This window comes from Oncorhynchus mykiss, chromosome 23, assembly GCF_057628025.1.
Source record: "Oncorhynchus mykiss isolate SJ-2025 chromosome 23, ASM5762802v1, whole genome shotgun sequence".
Lineage (NCBI taxonomy): Eukaryota > Metazoa > Chordata > Actinopteri > Salmoniformes > Salmonidae > Oncorhynchus > Oncorhynchus mykiss.
The window spans coordinates 28,753,626-28,779,960 of record NC_143044.1 but is presented as its reverse complement, the minus strand read 5'-3'; the positions used below and the strand labels follow the sequence as shown (position 1 = coordinate 28,779,960).

The 26,335-nt window shown below is 40.0% G+C and overlaps 2 protein-coding genes across 3 annotated transcripts in view; both read left to right on the top strand.

Moving 5' to 3' along the window:
* LOC110502701 (uncharacterized) overlaps window positions 1-9,673 on the top strand; it is a 77,995-nt gene extending 68,322 nt beyond the window's left edge. The window contains exons 13-15 of one of the 2 annotated variants that reach the window (XM_021580941.3): window positions 6,276-6,415; window positions 8,198-8,317; window positions 8,466-9,673. In XM_021580941.3, coding sequence (XP_021436616.2) covers window positions 6,276-6,415; window positions 8,198-8,317; window positions 8,466-8,489 — 284 coding nt within the window. In that variant the 3' untranslated portion in view covers window positions 8,490-9,673. Of the gene's footprint in view, window positions 1-6,275; window positions 6,416-8,197 lie in introns of both variants that reach the window. The other variant, XM_021580940.3, reaches the window with a different exon arrangement.
* Window positions 9,674-13,426: 3,753 nt separating this feature from the next.
* Window positions 13,427-24,527, top strand: LOC110502699 (protein scribble homolog). Its single transcript, XM_036960667.2, has 7 exons — window positions 13,427-14,874; window positions 15,072-15,308; window positions 15,521-15,610; window positions 15,978-16,055; window positions 18,104-18,409; window positions 18,632-18,730; window positions 22,696-24,527. The coding sequence occupies exons 2-7, from the start codon at window positions 15,105-15,107 to the stop codon at window positions 22,846-22,848; spliced, it is 930 nt and encodes a 309-aa protein (XP_036816562.1). The 5' UTR covers window positions 13,427-14,874; window positions 15,072-15,104; the 3' UTR covers window positions 22,849-24,527.
* Window positions 24,528-26,335: the final 1,808 nt, after the last annotated feature.

The following is a 26,335-nucleotide window of genomic DNA, read 5'->3' as shown; positions in this document are numbered from 1 at the left end:
TGGCCGATGGTAGCTATAGCTAGCCAGAAGGCTAACAATGCTAATATTGCTAGCAGCAGTAACAGTAAATCCAGGTATACTGGTTAACACACATTGGCTACCATGATATCCTGCAAGTTATATCTTGCCTAGCTAAATAAAGGTCAAAAAAATAATATTAACTCAGCCCCAGCATGTAGTTCAGCAAAAATAAAGACATACCCTATATATCCAATAGTACCCCTTCAAACCACACCCGTTGCTGACAGGTGTATAAAAACATTGGCAGTCGAATGGCCTTACTGAAGAGCTCAGTGACTTTCAACATGGCACCGTCATAGGATGCCACCTTTCCAACAAGTCAGTTTTTCACATTTCTGCCCTGCTGGAGCTGCCCCGGACAACTGTAAGTCATGTTATTTTCAAGTGGAAACATCTAGGAGCAACAAAAGCTCAGCCGCGAAGTGGTAGGCCACACAAGCTCACAGAACGGGGCCGCCGAGTGCTGAAGCTCGTAGCACATAAAAATCATCTGTCCTCGTTTGCAACACTCACTACAAAGTTCCAAACTGCCTCTGGAAGCAACGTCAGCACAATAACTCTTTGTCTGGAGCTTTATGAAGCAGCTACACGTAAGCCTAAGATCGCCATGCGCAATGCCAAGCGTCGGCTGGAGTGGTGTAATGCTGGTGCAGTGGAAATGCGTTTTCTGGAGTGATGAATCATGCTTCACCATCTGGCAGTCCGACGGACGAATCTGAGTTTGGCGGATGCCAGGAGAACTCTAGAACTCTCATAGTGCCAACTTTAAAGTTGTAATGGCCTTGGGTTTTTTTCATGGTTTGGGCTTTGTTCCAGTGACGGGAAATCTTAACTCTACAGCATACAATGGCATTCTAGGCAATTCTGTGCTTCCAACTCTGTGGCAAAAGTTTGAGGAAGGCCTTTTCCTGTTTCAGCATGACAATGCCCATTTCATAGTTTTGATGTCTTCACTATTATTCTACAATGTAGAAAATAGTAAAAATAAAGAGGAACCCTTGAAGGAGTAGGTGTGTCCAGACTTTTGACTAGTACTGTACATGTAATTAATCAGTGCACTGCCGCCACCACCAGGCTGTTTCTCTTGAAGTTGGTATATTCGTTTTTGATAATTGTATTTCACATTGTGAAAATAAGTGTGTGTGTAAAATGTTTATGAACTTTTGCATAAAGACATTTTTAGGAAGACTGTCATCAATCTACATTGGCGTCATTTCTTTCAAATCTAACAAACATCCATTTTCATCACCAGTAACAAAATGCTAACATCTAAGAACTGCTAGCAAACTTGCTAGCACAACAAGTGAACAACTTTAGGAGGGCAAGCTTGCCAAATAGAGACCCCTGGAAATCATCCCACGAAAGTAAGAACTGCAATTAAACCGAAAATATACGGTCAGAGGAGAATTATTATTCTGATAAAGGAATTTTGGGTGGGGGGTGAAATGGAGGCATGCTAGAACAAAAGAAACGCAACGCCATGTGTAAATTAATAACAAATGAGTGCAGGAAATTTAAGAAATTCAGGAAAATTCAGGAATTGAACAAATAACTATGCAAATGGAAAGCCATTGGTTGAGTTCTGGAATTTGAGGCTACAAAAAGGGATTTTAATTCCTATGCAATGTTCTACAAATAGGACTAGTTCACTGTCAGTTTTGTCCTCCTATTATTTTTGTTGAAGTTTTGTTGAACAGTAAAAAGCAATCAGAATGGAGAAAAGCCCATTCAAACCACTTGGTTTGTTGCCATCCTAGGGCCATGCACTACTTATAAAGCATATTTAGAACTTTTATTATTCAGAAACCTCAAACACCGTCCTACCTTTAAAAATGCCAGGATATCATATTTTAAGCCGTCACTGAGCTTTGTATGTCAAAACCACTATGACCACCGCAGCTGCCTACAGTAAAAAGAGACCTGTAATGTCAATGATTCTTTCTATATGGGTTTCAATTTGTATTACGTGATCTTGGTCATTGGCAATTTCATTACCTAAAAGCTTTCTCAGGGGTCACTGGCCTCTCTATACACCTACTGTATGTAATCATTTATAGATCAGCTATAAGCGCCTTTACTTCAAATTCTACCCCATAGTGAAATTAGTTTAATCCCACAGGTTATATCCTATTCCCATTCTATGTCACTCCTTTGCATATTCTCCAGAGTCCTACAAGCATTAGATTTGGTCCGAACATGATCAAAACCGTGGGGCACACATCTACTTCAATTTCTGAAGCTGGTAACTCGAATGAACTTGTCCTCTGCAGCAGAGGTAACTCTGGGTGTTCCATTCCTTTGGCGGTCCTCATGAGAGCCAGATTCATGATGGTGCTTGATGGTTTTTGTGACTGCACTTGAAGAAACTTTCAAAGTTCTTGAAATGTTCCGTATTGACTGACCTTCATGTCTTAAAGTAATGATGGACTGTCGTTTCTCTTTGCTTATTTAAGCAGTTCTTGCCATAGAATGGACTTGGTCTTTTACCAAATAGGGCTATCTTCTGTATACCCTCCTACCTTGTCACAACACAACTGATTGGCTCAAACTCATTAAGAAGGAAAGCAATTCCACAAATTCACTTTTAATAATTGGCTTTTCAAAATTATGTTCACATGCATGCTTGAAATGTAAGACCCGTGTAAAAACAAACACAAAAGTGGCCTGAATTAACCAACTGATTAAAATCAATGTGTTTGGTATGATTGCATCACTCAATCTGCACCCCCAACCACCCCACCCCCCAGATGAGCGCTTGGAAACATCCAGATCACAGTTTCAAATCCCAGCTTAGTCACAAGCTTAGAGCTAGACAATCCCCCCCCCCCTCAAATTCGAGCTCACTGACTTGACCTCCACAAGTTGTAGATCCTCATCTGCTGCTCCACAAGTGATAGTGTTTGTTGTGGTCGGCCAAAATACATTTATGCCCGATGGCGCACACACGCAGCCGGTTTGGGTTCAGTGTAAGAATGACGGTGTCCACTGTATTCTTGGGGACCTTCAATGCTGCAGACATTTTTTGGTACACTTTCCCAGATCTGTGCCTCAACACAATCCTGTCTCGGAGCTTTACGGACAATTCCTTTTACCTCATGGCTTGGGTTTTGCTCTGACATGCACTGTCAACTGTGGGACCTTATATAGACAGGTCTGTGTTTTCCAAATCATGTCCAATCAACTGAAATTTACCACAGGTGGACTCCACAGGAAGAAACATCTTAAGGATGATGGATGGAAACAGGATGCACCTGTGCTCAATTTCGAGTCTCACAACAAAGGGTCTGAATACTTATGTAAATAAAGTATCGGTTTATTATTTTTTATAAATTAGCAAAAAAGTCATTATGGGGTATTGTGTGTAGATTGATGAGGATTTTTTATTTTATTTAATCCATTTTAGAATAAGTATGTAACATAACAAAATGTGTAAAAAGTCAAGATCTCTTAACACTTTCCGAGTGTGCGCGCACACACACACACCAAAAGTTTTAGAACACCTACTCATTCAAGGGTATTTCATTTATTTTGACTATTGTCTACATTGTAGAATATCAGTGAATACATCAAAACTATGAAATAACACATATGGAATCATGTAGTAACCAAAAAACTGATAAACAAATAAAAAAATGTAATATTTGAGATTCTTCAAATAGCCACCCTTTGCCTTGATGACAGCTTCACACACTCTTGGCATTCTCTCAACTAGCTTCATAAGGTAGTCACCAGGAATGCATTTCAATTAACCTCTTGGAACCACCCCCCCCCCCCCCCCCCCCCCCCCCCCCCCGATCCGGAATAATTGTCAACTATGCTAAATAACAGCGCAACGGTCAAATAATCTCACTAGAAAATATTCATATTCATGAAATCACAAGTGAAATATTGCGAAACACAGCTTAGCCTTTTGTTAATCACCCTGTCGTCTCAGATTTTGAAATTGTGCTTCACAGCGAAAACAATACAAGCGTTTGTGTATGTTTATCGATATACTAGCAAAACATTATGTACACAGAGCGGCAGGTAACTTGGTCACGAAAATCAGAAAAGCAATCAAATTAATCGTTTACCTTTGAGCTTCGGATGTTTTCACTTACGAGACTCCCAGTTAGACAGCAAATGTTCCTTTTGTTCCATAAAGATATATTTTATATCCAAATACCTCAGTTTGATGCGTTATGCCTAGGAATCCACCGGAAATAGCGGTCACGACAACGCAGACAGAAATTCCAAATTATATCCATAATATCGACAGAAACATGGCAAACATTTTTTATAATCAAGCCTCAAGGTGTTTTTCAAATATCTATTCGATAATATATCAACCGGGACAGTTGGCTTTTCACTAGGACCGGGAGGAAAAATGGCTACCTCTCTGTTTAGCGCAAAAATCACACTGAGAGCCAACAACTGACCACTTACGCAATGTGGACTTTACGCTCATTCTTCAAAATAAAGGCCTGAAACTATGTCTAAAGCCTGTAGACACCTTTAGGGAAGCCACAGAAAAAGGAATCTGGTTGATGTCCCTTTCAATGGGCAATAGGGATGCATAGAAAGACAGGGGTTTCAAAATAAGAGTCACTTCCTGATTGGATTTTTCTCAGGATTTCGCCTGCAATATCAGTCCTGTTATACTCACAGACAATATTTTTACAGTTTTGGAATTTAGAGTGTTTTCTATCCTAAGCTGTCAATTATATGCATATTCTAGCATCTGGTCCTGAGAAATAGGCAGTTTACTTTGGGAACATTATTTTTCCCAAAATAAAAATAGTGCCCCCTAGCTTCAAGAGGTTAACCTCTCTGGTTTCAGTGGGACGGTAGCGTCCCACCTCGACATCAGCCAGTGAAATTGCAGGGCGCCAAATTCAAAACAACAGAAATCCCATAATTAAAATTCCTCAAACATAAAAGTATTATACACCATTTTAAAGATAAACTTCTTGTTAATCCAACCACAGTGTCCGATATCAAAAAGGCTTTACGGCGAAAGCACACTATGCGATTAAGTTAGGTCAGCGCCTAGTCACAGAAAATCATACAGCCATTTTCCAGCCAAGGAGAGGGCTCACAAAAGTCAGAAATAGCGGTTTAAATGAATCACTAACCTTTGATGATCTTCATCAGATGGCACTCGCAGGATTTCATGTTACACAATAAATGTTTGTTTTGTTCGATAAAGTTCATCTTTATGTCCAAAAACCTCAGTTGAAATTGGCGCGTTATATTCAGTAATCATTGTCTCAAACAAACATGCGGTGAAAATTCAGAGAGCCACATCAAATTACAGAAATACTCATCATAAACATTTATGAAGGATTAAAGATAAACGTCTTGTTAATCCAGCCGCTGTGTCAGATTTCAAAAAGGCTTTACCGCAAAAGCAAACCATGCGATTGCGTTAGGTCAGCGCCTAGCCACAAAAACTATACAGACATTTTTCAACCAAGGAGAGGTGTCACAAACGTCAGATATAGCGTTAAAATTAATCACTTACCTTTGATGATCTTCATCTGGTGGCACTCCCAGGACTCCATGTTACACAATAAATGTTTGTTTTGTTCGATAATGTCCCTCTATATGTCCAAAAACCTCAGTTTTGTTGGTGCGTTTAGTTCAGTAATCCAAAGGCACAAAGTGCGCTCTCAACATCCAGATGAAAAGTCAAAGTACCAATCAATCCTCAGGTTGATTTTGTCATAAATAATCAATAGTATTTCAACCCGACAAAAGCTTTGTCAATAGAAAAGGAGAAACAAGAAAGGCTCGTTCCCGATCACGCGCTGGACTCTGGAAATATCCACTGTCCACTCATTGAAAGTGCTGTATCTCCCTCACTTTTCAGACTAAAAGCCTGAAACAATGCCTAAAGACTGGCCACACGTAGAAGAAGCCATAGAGATTGTGAACTGGGTCCTAAGTCTTTGTATGATGGATAGGCTTTCAATGAAAAAACAGCCTTTCAAAATAATAGTACTTCCTGGATGGATTTTCCTCAGGTTTTCGACTGCCATATGAGTTCTGTTATACTCACAGACATAATTTTAACAGTTCTGGAAACTTTATAGTTTTCTATCCAAATCTACCAATTATATGCATATCCTAGCTTCTGGGCCTGAGTAGCAGGCAGTTTAATTTGGGCATGCTTTTCCTCCAAAATTCCGAATGCTGCCCCTTACCCTAGTGAAGTTAATAAAGATGTGAATGATTACTATCCTCACACACACATCAAATGTATCCTGTTTTAGGCTCAGACAACCTTGCTCGCTGCGGTGCTCTGGAAAGCCTGGTGAATGACGTGGTGGATGACACCTGGGATGACAGGGCCATGAACAGGATCAGTGCCATCCACTTCCTGGATGATAACGATGACGAGGATGATGAAAAGGTGAGGTGAAGCGCTAGAAGTGTGTGAAGGGGAATGACAGGAGGCGATGAGGTCGAAAAGACCTTTCACCATTCACAGGGGTCGTTTGAAACATCAACTGTCAATACTCACTAAACAAGGAATAGAGATTTAAAGATATATGTATTCAACTAATATAAAGCGTTGTTGAGTCCATTAACTGGTTGAAAACTAGGTTTGATCTTTATGATCTTTTAAATTAGTCGGGTCCAAAATGATTGTTAGCCTTGATAAAGATAAGCAAAAAAAGACTGTATAATACAAATACTGAGCTATATTGTATGTAAAAGGGAAAAAAAAGACAATTGCTCAGATAAAGATTTTTTTTTAACAATTGAATATTATTTTTCCTTAAAGATAAGTCAATTATTGGCACCCTGGTTTTCAATAATACCTTTCAATAACTCACTGCACTGAGCCTTTTAAAGGGATCTTAGACCATTCCTCCATACAGTTTTTCCTGGTCCTTGATATCCTTCGTCTGTGCTTATGGACTTGCCCTCTTCAATTCAAGTCTCATAAAATATTTTTAGAAAAGGGCTCAATTCCATTAATAATAGAATATACCATTTAGCAGACGCATTTATCTAAAGCGACTTAGTCATGTGCGCATTTTTATTTTTATTTTTACGTATGGATAGTTGTTATCTTCGGAAGGTAAGGTATTGAAAACAGAGGTGCCAATAATTTTGAACCCTAGCTTTTTGAGAAAAAATTATTTGATTAACAAAATCTCTTTCTCTGTGCAACTGTATTAGTATAAAATAGTACCCCCATTTTCTTTAGCATACAATATATATACAGTATTAAAGAAAAATATTTTATCAAAGGTGCCAATAATTTTGGACCTTAATGTATGTCCAAGTGCATATGTACACTCAGTTGCCAGTTTATTAGGTAGACCCATATAGTACCGGATCATAACCACGTGCTTCCAGAACAGCCTGAATTATTTGGGGACATGGAAATGTTGCTCAAATGGTATCAAGGGACCCAAGGTGTACTAGGCCCTGGACTCATGCTGCTTACACCAAATCCTGACTCTGCCATCAGCATGACACAACATGAACCGGGATTTGTCGGACCAGGCAATATTTTTTTTCCACTCCTCAATTGTTCAGTGTTGGTGATTGCGTGCCCGCTGGAGCCGCCTCTTGTTTTTAGCTGATAGGAGTGGAACCTGGTGTGGTCATTTGCTGCAATAGCACATTCGTGACAAGGACTGGAATGCGAATTTCACACCACTGTTGTTCTGCGCCGTTATTTGCCTGTTTGTGGCCCACCGGTTCGCTTGCACGATTCTTGCCATTCTCTTTCGACCTCTCATCAACAAGCTGTTTTCATCCACGGGACTGCCACTTACTTTATGTTTTTTGCACTATTTTCAGGATAGCCTAGACACTACCGTGCATGAAAAGCCTAGGAGGCCGGCCGTTTCTGAGATACTTGAACCGATGATCATACCACGGTTAAAGTTGCTTATGTCACCCGTTTTGCCCATTCTAATGTTCAATCGAACAGTAACTGAATGCCTGTCTGCCTGCTTTACAGTATATAGCAACTCATGGCCATGTGACTCACTGTCTGTAGGAACAAACCATGCATAAACTGGTGACTGAGTGTATAACATATTATATACGTTGCTATGAAGGTAATATAATACATGACAGAATGACAGACCTGTTGATTAATCTGGGTCCATTCAGTCTTACAGCTCCATCTCACTGTTTCTCCTCCCTGTCCCTCTTTATTTCCTCCCCACAGGGAACGCTGATGCGACGGGCCACTCCTCACCCAGGCGAGCTGAAGACCATGAAGAAAGCAGCGGAGAACCTCCGCAACGACCTGAACGCTGCCAAAGGCCTGGATTCCAACAAAAACGAGGTCAATAATGCTACAGTCACCACGTCTGTGTGACTCTTACCTCAGAAACATTCTTACCTCTTGTGTCTCTCACCATGTTCTCCTGCACAACCCCTTGAACCTACTTTTCCCCACAAACCCCTCTGCGATCTACCTACCCCTCCTGCAGCTCATCCCTGGGACTCTGCTGTGATCCTCTTGTCCAGTATCTTACTTCATCTCCAATACCCTGCACGGTATCTGGCTCAGACTACCAGGGCCCATGTGCCTTCTTTTCAAACCGCAATAATATGCACAGGTGTGTTCCTTTTTAAAGGTATTTTTTAAAGTTAGTGCTTTTTAAAGATGTATTTGTTCCTTCTTTTTTTTTTTTTACAGACAATAGGTAGTTGCACTACTGTAAGTCTTAAGTATATTAAATATTGTTGACATCTTTATATATATTTGTTTTATTTTTTAAATACTTTGGCAATATTTCTTTTTACATTTTGGGGATACTTAGTTTTTGGACCTACTGATTTAAGGATTATTGTATAGTCATTTGTGAATATCGATACTTTTATACTTTTTGGCAGCTCAGATGGTGTAAATTAAAACAATGTATAGCAAGTTTCTTAAACTATCGCAGAATTTAAAAAATGTTACCTTGGTATTTGGTACGTATTTTATTTCCTTTTTAGTGTTTTCCTTTTTAAGTAAAAATTTTTAAAAAATGCAGTTGCTAATGTCTTATCAAAACAATATAATTCCCTTTGGGTGAGTAGACAGCCTCGAATCTTTTCTACTCCATTGTCTAACTTCTTAATAAAATCCTAAACTCATTTTTATATAGACATGTTTGGTAATTTTGTAATTAAGTTTGGAACATGTACCATAACCACTCTCCCACATCAGATTGAGTGGAAGTGACAAGGCTGTCTTACTTTCTTTCATTGCGATTCACTGCTTTGAAATGTTTTCTTAATACCAGAAACAGCTGCATTTTAACATTTGCCACTTTCTCCCTTTAACACATGAGCTTAGACTTTCAATGGCCAATTTCATTACAAACAAGGTAATAAGAACCAGGGTGGAATCTTTTGAAAATGCAGTTTAAGCATACACTAATGCACTTCTTAGTTTATTGCGTCTTAATAAAACGGAATGTTCTTCAAATGGTACACTACAACATGGATTTAACCTTTTTTGTTTTAAATGTATTTCAAGGAGAGGACCATATAAATTTGTTTTAATGTGGATTTCATCTTTCTTTTAAAAATTATTTTATTTTAATGATCAAGCTGCACAAAAACACAATTTGAAATTGGCATGGACACTGAGCCTACAGATTTGGACGACTTTTAACCACTGATAAAATAAAATGGGTTTAAAACCAAACATGATTCGTTATTCCCCTTAACTTCGTTTTTAGTCCATTAGTCTTTAGTGTTTCAGCCTTTAGTCCTTTATGAAAAATGTAGACCTTCTGTTTTTACTTCACCATCTCACAATTGTTAACATGTCATCTAACGTCTCATATCTGTTAACATGTCAAATCATAAATGCCATATTTTTTGTATTCAAGCCGCACATGCCCGTTATCATTGATTATTCTTAAATACTGTATGTATTTGCCATTAAAATTGGATTAGATTTTAACTGTTTAATTTCCATTTTTTTAAAGGAAATCACTCATAGTTTTAACAAAGCCCATTGATAAAAAGCTCATCAGGGTGGTTATTCACACGTTAGTACTTTTTCCTCAACCATTCATCTCCTGTTTTGTCCATCCAACTTGCATTGCATGACTTGTGTATATAGTATGCAACACCTCACCTAACTGTCATGTCCTGTATGTGAAGTCTGCTTGTCTTGAAATGAGAGCGTAAGTATGGACTGCATTCAATGTTGCATTCACAAAGTTTAAATTCCATGTGTTTATCTCAAGTAGATGTTTATATTGTATTAATACAATGCAATGAGTATCGTTATCCCTAACCGTTCCCTGGTTTTATTTAGGCTTGTAAAGGCAAATTATACATCCCCCGAACAGCTTGTATGATTTTCAAGTCTACAGTACCTTCAGAAAGTATTCATACCTCTTGACTTATTCCACATTCTGTTCTTACAACCTGAATTCAAAATGGATTACATATATTTTTCCCACCTATCTACACACAATACCCCATAATGACAAAGTGAAACATGTTTTTAGACATTTTTGCTAATTTATTGAAAATGAAATACAGCGACCCGCCTGAGTCAATACAAGTTAGAATTACCGCTGTGAGTCTTTCTGGGCAAGTCTCAGAGCTTTGCACACCTGGATTGTACAATATTAGCCCATTATTCTTTTCAAACCGCTTCAAGCTCTGGCAAATTGGATGTTTATCGTTGCTAGACAACCATTTTCAAGATTTGCCTAGGGTTTCAAGTAGATTTAAGTCCAAACTGTAACTCGGCTATACAGGAACATTCACTGTCTTCTTGGTAAGCAACTCCAGTATAGATTTGGCCTTGTTTTAGGTTATTGTCCTGCTGAAAGGGGAATTAATCTCCCACTATCTGGTGGAAAGCAGACTGAACCAGGTTTTACTCTTGGATTTTGCCTGTGCTGATAGGTGAATTAATCTCCCAGTTTCTTGTGGAAAGCAGACTGAACAAGGTTTTACTCCAGGATTTTGCCTGTGCTTAGCTCCATTCAGTTTCTTTTTGTATCCTGAAAAACTCCCCAGTCTGTAATGATTAAAAGCATACTCATAACATGATGCAGCCGCCACTATGCTTGAAAAATATGGAGTATACAGATAGCCTAGTGGTTAGTGTTGGCCAGTAACCGAAAGGTTGCTGGATCAAATCCCGAGCTGACAAGGTAAAAATCTGTAATTCTGCCCCTGAACAAGGCAGTTAACCCACTGTAGGCCGTCATTGTAAATAAGCATTTGTTCTTAACTGACTTGTCTAGTTAAATAAAGGTTCCTTTTTTTTTATAAATAAAAAAGTGTTGTATTGGATTTGCCCCAAACATAACACTGTAATTGAGAACAGGATGCATGTTTTGGAATAGTTTTCTGTACAGGCTTCCTTTTCACTCTATCAATTAGGTTAGTATTGTGGAGTAACAAGAATGTTGTTGATCTATCCTCAGTTTTCTCGTATCACAGTCATTAAACTCTGTTTTAAAATCCCTGGGTGGTTTTCTTCCTCTCCGGCAAGTGAGTTCGGAAGGGCGCCTGTATCTTTGTAGTGACTGGGTGTATTGAAACACCATGCTCAAAGGGATATTTTTACCCATCTACCAATACTGTAGGTGCCCTTCTTTCTGAGACATTGTAAAACCTTCCTGTCTTTGTGGTTTAATCTTTGTTTGAAATTCACTGTGGGACTGAGGGACCTTAAAGATAATTGTATGTGTGGGATACAGAGATGAGATAGTAATTCCAAAGTCCATGCAGTTTATTATGTGACTTGTTAAACAAATGTGTACTCTTGAACTTATTTAGGCTTGCCATAACAAATGGGTTGAATACTTAATGACTCAAGATATTTCAGCTTTTCATTTTTAATTACTTTGTAAACATTTCAAACAACTTCATTCCACTTTGACATAATGGGGTATTGTGTGTAGTCCAGTGACCATAAATCCCATTTTTAATCAATTTTAAATTCAGGCTGTAGCACAACAAAATGTAAGTCAAGGGTTTGTGAATACTTTCTGAAGGCACGATATCACCCTGCTTCTGAAGTGTTCTGGTCCTTAATAAATAACCAATAGAACTGTATAGCTTACTTTTCCTTATCTGCCATTTTGTAAAGGAAGTGTGTACATCTCCCAAAGGGACGGTCTCTCTGATTTCATCATTCCTGGAAAGGCAGAGCTCACTGTTTCCTGCCATGTCAGTAGACTTCTATAATTGATTAAAGCCTCTAGATTGCTACAATATCCTTTGTTCTTAACAGCTGCAATGATGTACGTGGTGCTTTGTCTCTGAAACCTAACAAATTAAATACAATCATCTACTGATAAATATGCATAGAGCTGGTCGTGACCGGCACTTAATTGCATGAGCAAGCAGTTCTTAAGTGTGTAAATTAATTAACAAGAATGTAAACTAATTGAGACTGGAGAACAAAGTTTCCTTTAATCTGAAATGTAGACAGATATACCGTCCGGTAAGAATATAATTTCACAATAACTAACTATCTCTGAAAACAGTACTGCTACATTACATAGCTTTCCTCCTCATGCCATGGTGCTCGTTTTGGCAGCCTGTCTAGTGCATGCACAACTCACTGTATCATGATTCCATTTTAATCCTTCAAATATACAAATATTTAATCTGAGCATTATTAGTGCGAATGATCGAAAGGTCAATTTAAATTTAGTTCATAATCAAATAGTGTATTGTTGCTTAACAATACATAATCTAACACATTTTCTGTGTTAAATTGTAATTTATGTATAATGTGCGTCTGGTTTCCTCCTGGCTTTGTATTCTTATTGTGCAATAACTTCTGGATTTATCTCATTTTGAACAGCAATGCCTTAAATGTTCTATTCAGCTATTTTGACTTTATCAAATATTTTCGGGGTAACAATTAAGTACCTGATTTTGTTTTTAAATGAAAATCGTAAAAAATAAACAAATAGCTTCTGAGCAAAGAAAAACCTCTCGAACAAGGATTTTGCTAGGAGTGGGCAAGGTAAAACTGATAATTAGCTGTTATTGGCAGAGTTTTAGAACTCTTTCTTATTGGTCTATTAGCTACTTTACTGCATGTGTTACCATGAAAGGCGAAAACTCCCTCCCACCAAAACAGGCAGAATTTTCAGCTGGACTTTTCAAACATCTCTTACACTAAAAGGGCATTATCATTTTCACAATTTCAGTATTAATCCAACCTCAATAGTGTGGAGATATATATACATTAAATAACGTTTGGGGTCTTGACTATTTCACAGCACTTGGACACAGTCCACATACACTACATGACCAAAAGTTTGTGCAAACATGCTCGTTGAACATCTCTCTCCAAAATCATGGGCATTAATATGGAGTTGGTCCCCCCTTTGCTGCTTTAACAGCCTCTCTTCTGGGAAGGCTTTCCACTAGTTGTTGGAACATCGCTGCGGGGACTTGCTTCCATTCAGCCATGAGCATTAGTGAGGTTGGGTACGGATATTGGACGATTAGGCCTGGCTCGCATTCGGCGTTCCAATTCATGGGGTTGAGGTCAGGGCTCTATGCAGGCAAGTCAAGTTCTTCCACACCGATCTCAACAAACCATTTCTATATGGACCTCACTTTGTGTTCAGGGGCATTGTCATGCTGAAACAGGAAAGGGCCTTCCTCAAACTGTTGCCACAAAATTGGAAGCACAGAATTGTCTAGAATGTCATTGTGTGCTGTAGCGTTAAGATTTCCCTTCACTGTAACAAAGGCGCCTAGCCCGAACCATTATTCCTCCTCCACCAAACTTTACAGTTGGCACTATGCATTGGGGCAGGTAGCGTTCTCCTGGCATCCGCCAAACCCGGATTCAAGCATGATTCATCACTCCAGAGAATGCATTTCCACTGCGCCAGAGTCCAATGGCGGTGAGATTTACACCACTCCAGCCGACACTTGGCATTGCGCATGGCAATCTTGGGTTTGTGTGCGGCTGCTTGGCCATGGAAACTAATTTCATGAAACACCTGACAAACAGTTATTGTGCTGACGTTGCTTCCAGAGGCAGTTTGGAACTCAGTGTGTGTTGCAACTGAGGACACAATTCTTATGCGCTACATGCTTCTGCATTCGGTGGTCCCATTCTGTGGACTACCACTTCGTGGCTTAGCTGTTGTTGCTCCTAGATGTTTCCACTTCACAATAACAGTGCTAACAGTTGACTGGGGCAGCTCTATCAGATCAGAAATTTGATGAACTGGCATACTAATACAGTGCCACGTTGAAAGTCACTGAGCTCTTCAGTAAGGCCATTCTAATGCCAATGTTTGTCTATGGAGATTGCATGGCTTTGTGCTCGATTTTATACACCTGTCAGCAACGGTTGTTGGCTGAAACAGCCGAATCCACTAATTTGAAGTGGTGTCCACATGCTTTTGTGTATATAGTGTACATTCCTGCTCATGAACTTAAAAGAAAAGTAAAGGCAGGTTGTAAGCTGACTGGTATATACGAATGTTTATTGTGTTACTGTGAGTATACTAGTCTAAAACTGTGCACTATTTCAGTTTAAAACTAAATGACCATTTTAAAGTAGATATGTTTATCTTTGAAGTGTAATCTCAATAAGCAAAATGAGTTCTGATCCACAATCAGACTAATCTGCAATCATTGTAGACTAATCATAACATGTTTAGCTATGCATGATATTTTCTGACTCTCCAGGGGTGTAGAAATGCTCAGGCTAACACATCCTCCAGTCGCAGCAGTAGCCACAACTGGCCCATCTCTGGCCTGCGCTGGGTGGGAGCCTCCAAGGAGCTCCTGCATGGGGGCCTCAACCTGTTCCCCGTCAATGACAGCGTGAGGGGACACTGCTCCAGTCCAGAGAAGGATGCTGAGCAGATCGAGGAGGAACAGCTTGAAGACGTGAGCATACTCTTCCGTTGACCTTATGTCTCATTGTTGTCTTTGATTTGATTCGATTTTCTTTAGATTTTGAGGTCTCACTTTGTTGACGTCCCACTTATTGGGTAGATCAAAAGGTTGTACTTAAGCTGCTGAAAGCTACAGATTGCAACTTTTTCCTTTCTCTCCCTCTTCCTTCTCTCCTTCCCTTCTCCCAGGATGGTTCTGTCCATTTCTCTGAGGGAGAGGGGATGCCCAGGAGGTTCAGGCATGACAGAGGAGACATCCAGGAGGACAGGAAACTGCAGCGATGCAGAGCTCAGCAAGCAGGGCCCAGTCCCCAGTCCCCCCCACATAGCACTGAAAAGTTTGCTAGCTCCGGGAAACAGGTTCAAGCTGGGGCTGCCGACAGGACCTCGTCACCAGACTCGGTCATCTCCAAAGTGCCCTTAAGAGTAAATCTGCACGCCCTATGATATAATGTATTCCATTTGTTTTTCAAACTTCAGTTCCTACTAGTGCTAAAATGCAAGTCCCATGGTATAGAAGCTTTGTGGTAGAGGTGTACCATCATTTTTCATTTTGTATGCAGGCCAAGTTTTTCCTGTAGGTTGCTCTGTTGAGATACAGGCTCCTTTGTACTCTAATTGTGTTTTTCCCCACTTAGCTACAGATCAAAGTTTGCGGCCAGAGGGGCAGTCTGGGAATCAGCATTGCAGGAGGGAAGGGCTCTCTGCCTTACAAGGAGCGTGATGAGGTCAGCCTTATCGCAGGAGCAGCAGAGCTGTCAGACTTGATGCTGCACTGCTGCAACTCCCAATCGAAGCAACACCTCCTGCATTATAACCATAGCTAATAATAATATCTGTGGAGTGGCATTTATTAATGGCAGGAATGTTATCCAGCAGTAATATAGCAGAATATTTACTTAAGTAGTTGATATTACATTTCAGTGGTAGGTCTCAGCTCACTTATTTAAGAAGCATGAGAGATGCAGACAAATCCAGATTCAGATTATTGGAGGCGCAGTGAAACCACAGTTGATTAAAAAAAATTCCTTGATCATGTTCACTATTTAAATGCCAGTTGTTGTACTTCTACTAGTGTATATTTTCCTTTTTCAGGGCATCTTTATTTCCAGAGTGTCGAAAGGAGGGCCATCAGAAAAGGCGGGGGTCCACATTGGAGACAGAGTACTGGAGGTTGGACATAACATCCTCCCATGTTTATAGTCCCTGTAGTTTTAGCCGTTCTGATTATTTACATGTAGGTCTTTTGACCACCATATGATAAATCACCAGCCCCATCCCCTCCATACCAGGCTTAGTAAAAGAGGCCATTGCAATTCACCTCCTGGCCAGCGGAGGGCGCCATGAGATGGACACAAACTGTTGGCTGCAGTGTTAGACAGCCTCTTTTTCTGCATGTACAGTGAGGGAAAAAAGTATTTGATCCCCTGCTGATTTTGTACGTTTGCCCACTGACAAAGAAATGATCAGTCTATAATTTTAATGGTAGGTTTATTTGAACAGTGAGAGACAGAATATAACAAAAATCCAGAAAAACGCATGTCAAAAATGTTATAAATTGATTTGCATTTTAATGAGAGAAATAAGTATTTGACACCCTCTCAATCAGAAAGATTTCTGGCTTCCAGGTGTCTTTTATACAGGTAACGAGCTGAGATTAGGAGCACTCTCTTAAAGGGAGTGCTCCTAATCTCAGCTTGTTACCTGTATAAAAGACACCTGTCCACAGAAGCAATCAATCAATCAGATTCCAAACTCTCCACCATGGCCAAGACCAAAGAGCTCTCCAAGGATGTCAGGGACAAGATTGTAGACATACACAAGGCTGGAATGGGCTACAAGACCATTGCCAAGCAGCTTGGTGAGAAGGTGACAACAGTTGATGCGATTATTCGCAAATGGAAGAAACACAAAATAACTGTCAATCTCCCTCGGCCTGGGGCTCCATGCGAGATCTCACCTCGTGGAGTTGCAATGATCATGAGAACGGAATCAGCCCAGAACTACATGGGAGGATCTTGTCAATGATCTCAAGGCAGCTGGGACCATAGTCACCAAGAAAACAATTGGTAACACACTACGCATTGAAGGACTGAAATCCTGCAGTGCCCGCAAGGTCCCCCTGCTCAAGAAAGCACATGTACATGCCCATCTGAAGTTTGCCAATGAACATCTGAATGTGTTGTGGTCAGATGAGACTAAAATTGAGCTCTTTGGCATCAACTCAACTCACCTTGTTTGGAGGAGGAATGCTGCCTATGACCCCAAGAATACCATCTCAACCAGTCACAAATGGAGGTGGAAAAATTATGCTTTGGGGGTGTTTTTCTGCTAAGGGGACAGGACAAATTCACCGCATCAAAGGGACGATGGACGGGGCCATGTACCGTCAAATCTTGGATGAGAACCTCCTTCCCTCAGCCAGGGCATTGAAAATGGGTAGTGGATGGGTATTCCAGCATGACAATGACCCAAAACACACGGCCAATGTAACAAAGGATTGGCTCAAGAAGAATCACATTAAGGTCCTGGAGTGGCCTAGCCAGTCTCCAGACCTTAATCCCATAGAACATCTGTGGAGGGAGCTGAAGGTTCGAGTTGACAAACGTCAGCCTCGAAACCTTATTGACTTGGAGAAGATCTGCAAAGAGGAGTGGGACAAAATCCCTCCTGAGATGTGTGCAAACCTGGTGGCCTACTACAAGAAACGTCTGACCTCTGTGATTGCCAACAAGGATTTTGCCACCAAGTACTAAGTCACGTTTTGCTGTTATTCTGTCTCTCACTGTTCAAATAAACCTACCATTAAAATTATAGAGTAATCATTTCTTTGTCAGTGGGCAAACGTACAAAATCAGCAGGGGGCTCAAATACTTTTTTCCCTCACTGTATAGGCTACTGTTACAACAAAGTTATGCTGGTTTGTAGAACAAACAATATTTTGCTCTTAAAGCAAGTATACAAAAATATCTATATCTAGCGGGTAGATAACAATATATGAGTGATATTGCTATTGGTCAAAGAATGTATCTTTCATTGGCACTACAAATGAAATGTCAAACTCTTAGACCAAATGTGGATATGAATTGTGGGCCCATAAATATACCTGTTTATTTTAAGTGAATGCACATTCTGATGCGATAGCTTCTATTACCCACCCTTGACCCCTGCTTCTACTTTTGTTGGCATCCAACCGGATCATTTGTCACTTGTCCATCCAGGTCAATGGCCTGGACATGCAGCAGGTCAGCCACCATGAGGCTGTCACTGTCCTGAGGAATGCCGGGAGCTGCATCAAGATGAAAGTCATGAGGGAGAGGACTATCCCGCGCCTCCATGCCTGCCGGGCCCAGCAGGAAAGCACTGTTGCCGTCACCGCGGAGACGGACATTCTCATGAGCTGGCAGCTTGTTGACCTGGAGGATGGACGCCAGCGACCCAAGGCCAAGCAGCCAGGTTCGGAGCCCTCTGTGGATTGTGACCTGACCAAGAGGATTGCGGCTGGAATCTGTAACGGCAATGGAGGGGTGAGTGGAGTTGACCACTAATGGCTCTAACTATAATTGTGTTGACAAAATAAAGGTGAGGCAGAACATAATCATTTTAGGTTGGATATTTCACAGGTATCAGAAAGTCCTCAAGATGTCCTTTTAAAACGACTCCATTATTATACTGTCTTGTGTTCTCTGAACATTCTCTCCAGCTAGGTTATGGTTTTCATTATTGTTCGTGTCTTTGTTTCTTTTCAGTCTGATCTGCAGAGCGATCTTAATTGGTCCTTCTTAAAACGAGAACCGGAGGTCTCGTTTAAAAGCAATGCACTTCAAGTGGTGAAAAATACAATGACGGTAAGCAAAAGGATCTTCTCATGGGTCAAAAAAATATGTCATTTCTTCACCCCCTCTCCTTTATCTGCACTAGTCTGAAAAACTGACAAGGTGAAAGCCAGCTAGTGGAAGCTCATCATTAGGCTGGTTTTCACCTGGTCAAGTCTTTAACAACCAGTCCAGTTAATGGGCAGGACAGATTATGATATATATTTTTTAAGAGCCTCGCAAGACTTTCTGATGCACATAGCTGTGGGAAGTAGGGGTGCTGGGGGTGCAGTGGCACCCCCTAATAAATGTAAATAATCTTGCCAAAATGTGTCAAAAAAATATTTTCCACAAAACTCCTGTCTGAACCGTCATTAAGAAAACAAAAATACTACACCAGAGAGCGTAATTCAGCTACAGGGGATCAAAAGCTTCTAAAAAAATTGCTGTGGATTAAGTTTTATCACAAACACTTACAGGCCACAATTTGGGCAGTACGAGCGCTAAATGTAGAACAGCTTGTTGCATTGTGGCCATAGACACAATCCATACAATGATTTTGGAACCTCTAACCCTGGCACTGACGGTTAAACTGATGGGTACACTAGCAATAGCTGCCAGTCCTGACTTGAATGGGAACTGCCATCTATGGATTATATTTGTATGGCTGTCAGTTTGCCCTTCACACATTTCAAAATACAATAGCGAGAAAAACATAGACCTACTGTTTGGAAAGTGGGCAGCACTGTTTTTCAAAGTAGCTTATCTTGAGATATTGGAACAAGTGAAAGTTTATTTGTAGCATACTATATACAGTATATATCAGGATGTCCGATAGGAGAATTTGGTGCCCGACCAGTCATGCATATGGATCGGGTGCGTAACCCATTAGGAAGTACACCTACGCCGCCATCAATAAACAAGTCATATTGGCCAAATAAGCCACGTCCTTAAAAACAGCCTTTAACAAATTACAGAAAGACTATTCCTTGTTTCAATTGCGGCCATTCTGACCTTGAGCAAGTCAGTTAACCCCCAATAATAACTGCTCCCTGAGCGCTGATGACGTGGAAGTTGATTAAAGCACCCCCTCTCTGATTCGGAGGGGTTGGGTCAAATGCGGAAGACTCATTCCGTTGTGCAACTGACTAGGTATGCCCTTTCCCTGACATTTTTGTTTGTTTTTACATTCCTAAAACAGGAAGAGAAGCCCAGAAAGATAGAGATATGCAACGACACCTGCATGCATTTCTTAATCCATGTCAGATATACAGTGCCTTGCGAAAGTATTCGGCCCCCTTGAACTTTGCGACCTTTTGCCACATTTCAGGCTTCAAACATAAAGATATAAAACTGTATTTTTTTGTGAAGAATCAACAACAAGTGGGACACAATCATGAAGTGAAACGACATTTATTGGATATTTCAAACTTTTTTAACAAAAAAAATTGGGCGTGCAAAATTATTCAGCCCCCTTAAGTTAATACTTTGTAGCGCCACCTTTTGCTGTGATTACAGCTGTAAGTCGCTTGGGGTATGTCTCTATCAGTTTTGCACATCGAGAGACTGAATTTTTTTCCCATTCCTCCTTGCAAAACAGCTCGAGCTCAATGAGGTTGGATGGAGAGCATTTGTGAACAGCAGTTTTCAGTTCTTTCCACAGATTCTCGATTGGATTCAGGTCTGGACTTTGACTTGGCCATTCTAACACCTGGATATGTTTATTTTTGAACCATTCCATTGTAGATTTTGCTTTATGTTTTGGATCATTGTCTTGTTGGAAGACAAATCTCCATCCCAGTCTCAGGTCTTTTGCAGACTCCATCAGGTTTTCTTCCAGAATGGTCCTGTATTTGGCTCCATCCATCTTTCCATCAATTTTAACCATCTTCCCTGTCCCTGCTGAAGAAAAGCAGGCCCAAACCATGATGCTGCCACCACCATGTTTGACAGTGGGGATGGTGTGTTCAGCTGTGTTGCTTTTACGCCAAACATAACGTTTTGCATTGTTGCCAAAAAGTTCAATTTTGGTTTCATCTGACCAGAGCACCTTCTTCCACATGTTTGGTGTGTCTCCCAGGTGGCTTGTGGCAAACTTTAAACGACACTTTTTATGGATATCTTTAAGAAATGGCTTTCTTCTTGCCACTCTTCCATAAAGGCCAGATTTGTGCAATATACGACTGATTGTTGTCCTATGGACAGAGTCTCCCACCTAAGCTGTAGATCTCTGCAGTTCATCCAGAGTGATCATGGGCCTCTTGGCTGCATCTCTGATCAGTCTTCTCCTTGTATGAGCTGAAAGTTTAGAGGGACGGCCAGGTCTTGGTAGATTTGCAGTGGTCTGATACTCCTTCCATTTCAATATTATCGCTTGCACAGTGCTCCTTGGGATGTTTAAAGCTTGGGAAATCTTTTTGTATCCAAATCCGGCTTTAAACTTCTTCACAACAGTATCTCGGACCTGCCTGGTGTGTTCCTTGTTCTTCATGATGCTCTCTGCGCTTTTAACGGACCTCTGAGACTATCACAGTGCAGGTGCATTTATACGGAGACTTGATTACACACAGGTGGATTGTATTTATCATCATTAGTCATTTAGGTCAACATTGGATCATTCAGAGATCCTCACTGAACTTCTGGAGAGAGTTTGCTGCACTGAAAGTAAAGGGGCTGAATAATTTTGCTCGCCTAATTTTTCAGTTTTTGATTTGTTAAAAAAGTTTGAAATATCCAATAAATGTCGTTCCTCTTCATGATTGTGTCCCACTTGTTGTTGATTCTTCACAAAAAAATACAGTTTTATATCTTTATGTTTGAAGCCTGAAATGTGGCAAAAGGTCGCAAAGTTCAAGGGGGCCGAATACTTTCGCAAGGCACTGTAGGCATGAAGAAGGAGGCTAATTTGTTAATCAAAATATTATATTGTTAGATTATAGGAATAACTCTGGTAGTCCTCAAACTTTCTTCTTCACCTCAAGTTCAACTGTCGGAGTCAGTTGGAGGGCAAGTGTGCACTGCCTTCATATCATAAGCCTGCAGTATAATAGGCTAATAGCCATACCATACCAAACCTTCACAAAAGTTTCTAAACTTTATTTGGGTAATATCAAAAGTAAGTCAGGCCGTTGTTCATAGTGAAAATACGAGCAGGATATTATATTGCGGCAAACACAACATTACAGTTGAAACTTCATTTGGCCAAAGAAAATGTCCCAACAGAATAAAACAAAACAAAACGTTTTACTTTTTAGATTTAGGTTATTAAGTAGGCCTTCAATAATAACAATGATATACAATAATAATAAATACAAGAAATTGTATCCTACCTGAATAGTGAGTCTCACAGTAGTATCCCGCATTTGGCCATTTGTGTGGTATTTAAAAATTATTCTGCTAATGTCGTCGATCACGTAAATGACGTAGAATTGGATGAAATGCGTTTATAAAGCGCACAAAAAAAATCCAGACCCTTCTAAAAAAAACGTTTTTAAATGTCTGCTGAGCTGCATGCCCGTCCCCTCCAGCATCTCCCACCTCAACACATCTTCCCACCGTGTCTATGCTGATGCAATCTTTGCAACTCGTCAGTCATCTCAGTCCCTTAGATGTACACTCTTGTTGAATAACTAATCATTTACAGTATTAGCACTATCAAACGCCCTTAACGGGATTCTTCACTTCAAATGTTTGTCAGATGTGTTCTAAGCTCATAAGTGGTGTAATATCAAGTTTAGGTCATGTCTCACACCATCTGTTGTTTAGATCATATTATAGTATACCTCAACCCCAGATGAATCGAAAAGATACACACTGTCAAATTTCCACATTTTATTCAGTGTGTCTTTTCCATTAATTTGGGATTGGGGTGTAAATTTAGACAACAGATAGTCAGCTGTGGACTCATCACAACAATTGTGAAATGTCAGTATGCCTTCAAACTAACTCATTTTATTTCCCACCCATTAATGTTCAATTTCTGGGCAATTTCCTGCTAGATACCTCGGATTATCCTCACCCACCCCTCCACCTCAGACGAGGATGTAGAGCCGATGACACAGGACCCTGGCAGTGAGCCATTAGAGGACTTTGAAGATCCTGACAGCCACATCCACTCTGAGTGCTTTAACAGTGCGTTCTATCCCCCCTGACCACATGCCTAAAGTTTGCAATGTTGAAAACAACTGACTTGTTATACACAATCCACTGGGCACAGATGTCAGTTCAACGTGTAGTTTTGATTTACATTTGGTTGAGTTGTAAAATCAACAAAAAATGTCACCATGGAAAAATACAGGTTTAGGTTAAAAGTTGGGTGAAAAAAATACAAAATTCCCTTAAGTTGATGACTTTTTCCAATCAGTTTTCCACATTGATTTAACGTCAACACATTACATTTTTTGGGTTGAAATGATGTCTTTTGTATAGATTGACTTGTTTAAAAAATGATATTCCAGCTAAAGATTTGTTTACATGATTAAGAAACTAGTGAAAATGGCTGTTGTCCTTGCACTGCTATTTTGGGATGATTTACACCACTGTTTTGTTGAATTAATGTTGATGGCTGCTACAGTAAATGTTAAGACCATGGCAGGAATTAACTCATTAACTTGTGCCAAAACTCTTTGTTTTGGCACAAAAATATACTTGTTTTGCATTGCATCAGCCATGTGGGAGACGAACCACAATGAATCAAGACAAAAAGAGTATTGTTACACTCCAGCTTCTCTGTCTCTGAAAGGGAGATTCATAAAACAAAGGATAGTTATTTAGAGAAAAAATATCTGGACGACACTTAAAATCTGTTGTGCACTTTCAATTTAGAAGTTTGTGTTCAGTTGGGCAAAGTGTTATTCTTCTAGCTACCTCTACCAATGAGCCACTGAAGCAGATGTTTTGGCAAATGTTATGCCCCCCTAGCCACGAGAGAGAGATGTCCTTTTACTCTCCCCAATAGGAGCTTAGATAAAATGTCACATGCCTGGAGTGACTAGACAGTGGGTGTGTCCCTGCCGAGGCTCTGGAGACAGTCTGAACCCTGACCCCCTTCTCCTAACACCTGCAACCCAATGCTGTCATTTCACCTGGTGGAAATATTTCTAATGTATGAAAGGCCAGTCAGTCTAGATGTCATAACCTCTTAATACTTCTATACTGGTCTGAGTCACCCGGAAAGGAGTCTTTCATGTAGTAGTTGTGGTGATGTCTTCAAATGTACTTTGAATTAAGAGAGTGTGATGTTGCTAAAGAGATAGCAAATCAATTGATTTCACACTTCTCAGGTTTGATGCCTCGCCAATGCCTTTGGTATTCTCACCACCGTGTGTACACGATGGCTACTTCTAATGTTATTTCTAGAAAATTGTGTATGAAGACTCTCGCCTGAGAGAATATTCTTGCTTACTCTTCAGTCCACGCTGAAAAGCACCAATGTTCCGGTTATGATATGTCAGTTACGACAGAAATCATTCTAGGCAGCAAAGCAATAAACCTCAGTCTTCCTTTAGCATTATTCCATCACGTCTCTGCTGTCGCTGAAAGGTAGCATTGGTATACCAGCAGAGGAGAGGCTTATTGTGGAGATAATGAAAGATTTATGTTGTGCCCACATTTTCTGCAAGAATCTTAGCCAGAGTTTTTAGTTATGCATTGCCTCTGAATAAAGATACCTTGTTTACTGATTCCAATCTGTGTAAAATCAAAGAAAGAATTGTACTAGAATGTGGAACACTTTAGACCTCACTTTCCTTGTAAGATAATATTTTATTTTGATGTTCATTCTCACCATTCTTATATTGCCAAATACTTAATTTCTCAATAAAAAGTTATCTGAAAGATTTGTTTAGCAAACTTTTTTTAAAGCTCTGTGAAACCTGTATTTTTCCAAGTTAGAGGTAAGTGCAACTCCAAAAGGGTGTACATGTACAAATGACACAGCTACACATTTATGTTCCTTGTTTGAAAGGGACCTTTTAATTGACCTATGATTAGTTTCTGCTGTGCCGGTGCACCTCTTGTATCCCATTGGCCACAACAGCTTGCTTTTCCCAGCTAGTCTGCAGGATGCTCAATACTCTGCTCGAATAGCTGGAGTAGCAAGGTCACGACCTCCGGCGTGCCCGCCTTTTTACCTTGTCTTCCACACACACTTTACATGTTTTAAAAATTGTGTAAGGGTTTTGACTCTTCAATGCTGTACATGAAATAAACTTGTAAGGGTGGTGCTCCCTGACTTAAATTGAAGATTGAAATGTTTTCAAAGAAAGCTGTCATTTCTACTGTATATAAACAGATGGCAGAGTATCATATTACTACAGATTATGTGTGCGTTTGTATTGGATTTAAACGTTATGGAATTACATCTGAAGTGAAAATATACTGAATCTGGTTTAGTGAAACTGTCTTGGGTAGGGTGGAGAAGGTTCTGAGACTGATGGATATAGCAGTGCAAAGTAATTATTGCCAGGAAGTTTACAAATGTGATGATAGATCATGTTATTGTTGAAGCATTATTGGTTTATACATTGTCATTAATTTTTCATTCTCACAGAGACGAAAGAAAGGCATATCGAGGAGCACAATGACTCATATGTCGAGCAGCACGATGATATGTCTGGACAGACGCTGACTGATGACATCACAAGGGAAGTAAGGGCTGAGACAGAGCTCTGTTTTTGTTCACATTTCTTGGAAACAATGAAGGTCTGCACTCAGCAATTTGAAGTGGAAGAAAATGTTACCCATATTTCTCAGGAAATACACACCACAATACATAAAAATGCAGTGGAGTGAGGGATAGCCTGTTGGTCAGGGTTATTCCTTAGTGTTCCTTCTGGCAGAAGCAGGTTGCTGTGCATTCATAGTGTTGCCAAGGTGCAGAGAACATCCCCACAGCCAAATACACAAGAGAACATCAATTACTACTGGGTTGGGTTGATATTTGCTGACACTAACATATCACTTTCTTTCGAATCAAGAAAGTCAAAAACGTCTCGCTAAAATTATTTTGGAACTAAATAATGTAGATAACTGGTTCAAAGCAAATAAGTTGTCCCTAAATGGAAAAACAAAATCATTATAATTATATTCCAATTCAAACTGAACCTTTTCCCTCTTTCTTTTCAAATTCAGGCTAATAATTTTCGCCTTGAACTGCCACTGATCTGAACACCCCTTTTCTGTATCAGATTAGGGCAAATTTTCCATCACTTACAGAAGTCAGTTTTTATGGAACAGTCTCTCAGACCACCTCAATAACTGTAACAATTTCAACTCCTTCAAATACAAAATGAAAAAAGATCTACTGGATATTCCATACAATGACTCATCCCAATAATCGTCTGCCGATCTGTCAATGTTGATTTGACCGGAATCAATCTAATTTATTTTTAACCCTGATCCATCATGTTTTTCTTTGTGTAAATCCCCAACTATTTGCTTCTCTGTTTTAATAATCATGATATCATTTTTTGTTTTGCTCTATAAATATTTGAAACTTGCCCTTACAAGCCCCTCAGGTAGTTTTCTTTTGTTTACCTCTCCTGCACATGCACTTTTCACTTGGCTTTTAAACTCACATTGGTCACGTTCTCCTGCTCAGACGTTATGTGCCACGTCATTGACTGTGCAGTCGGGTAC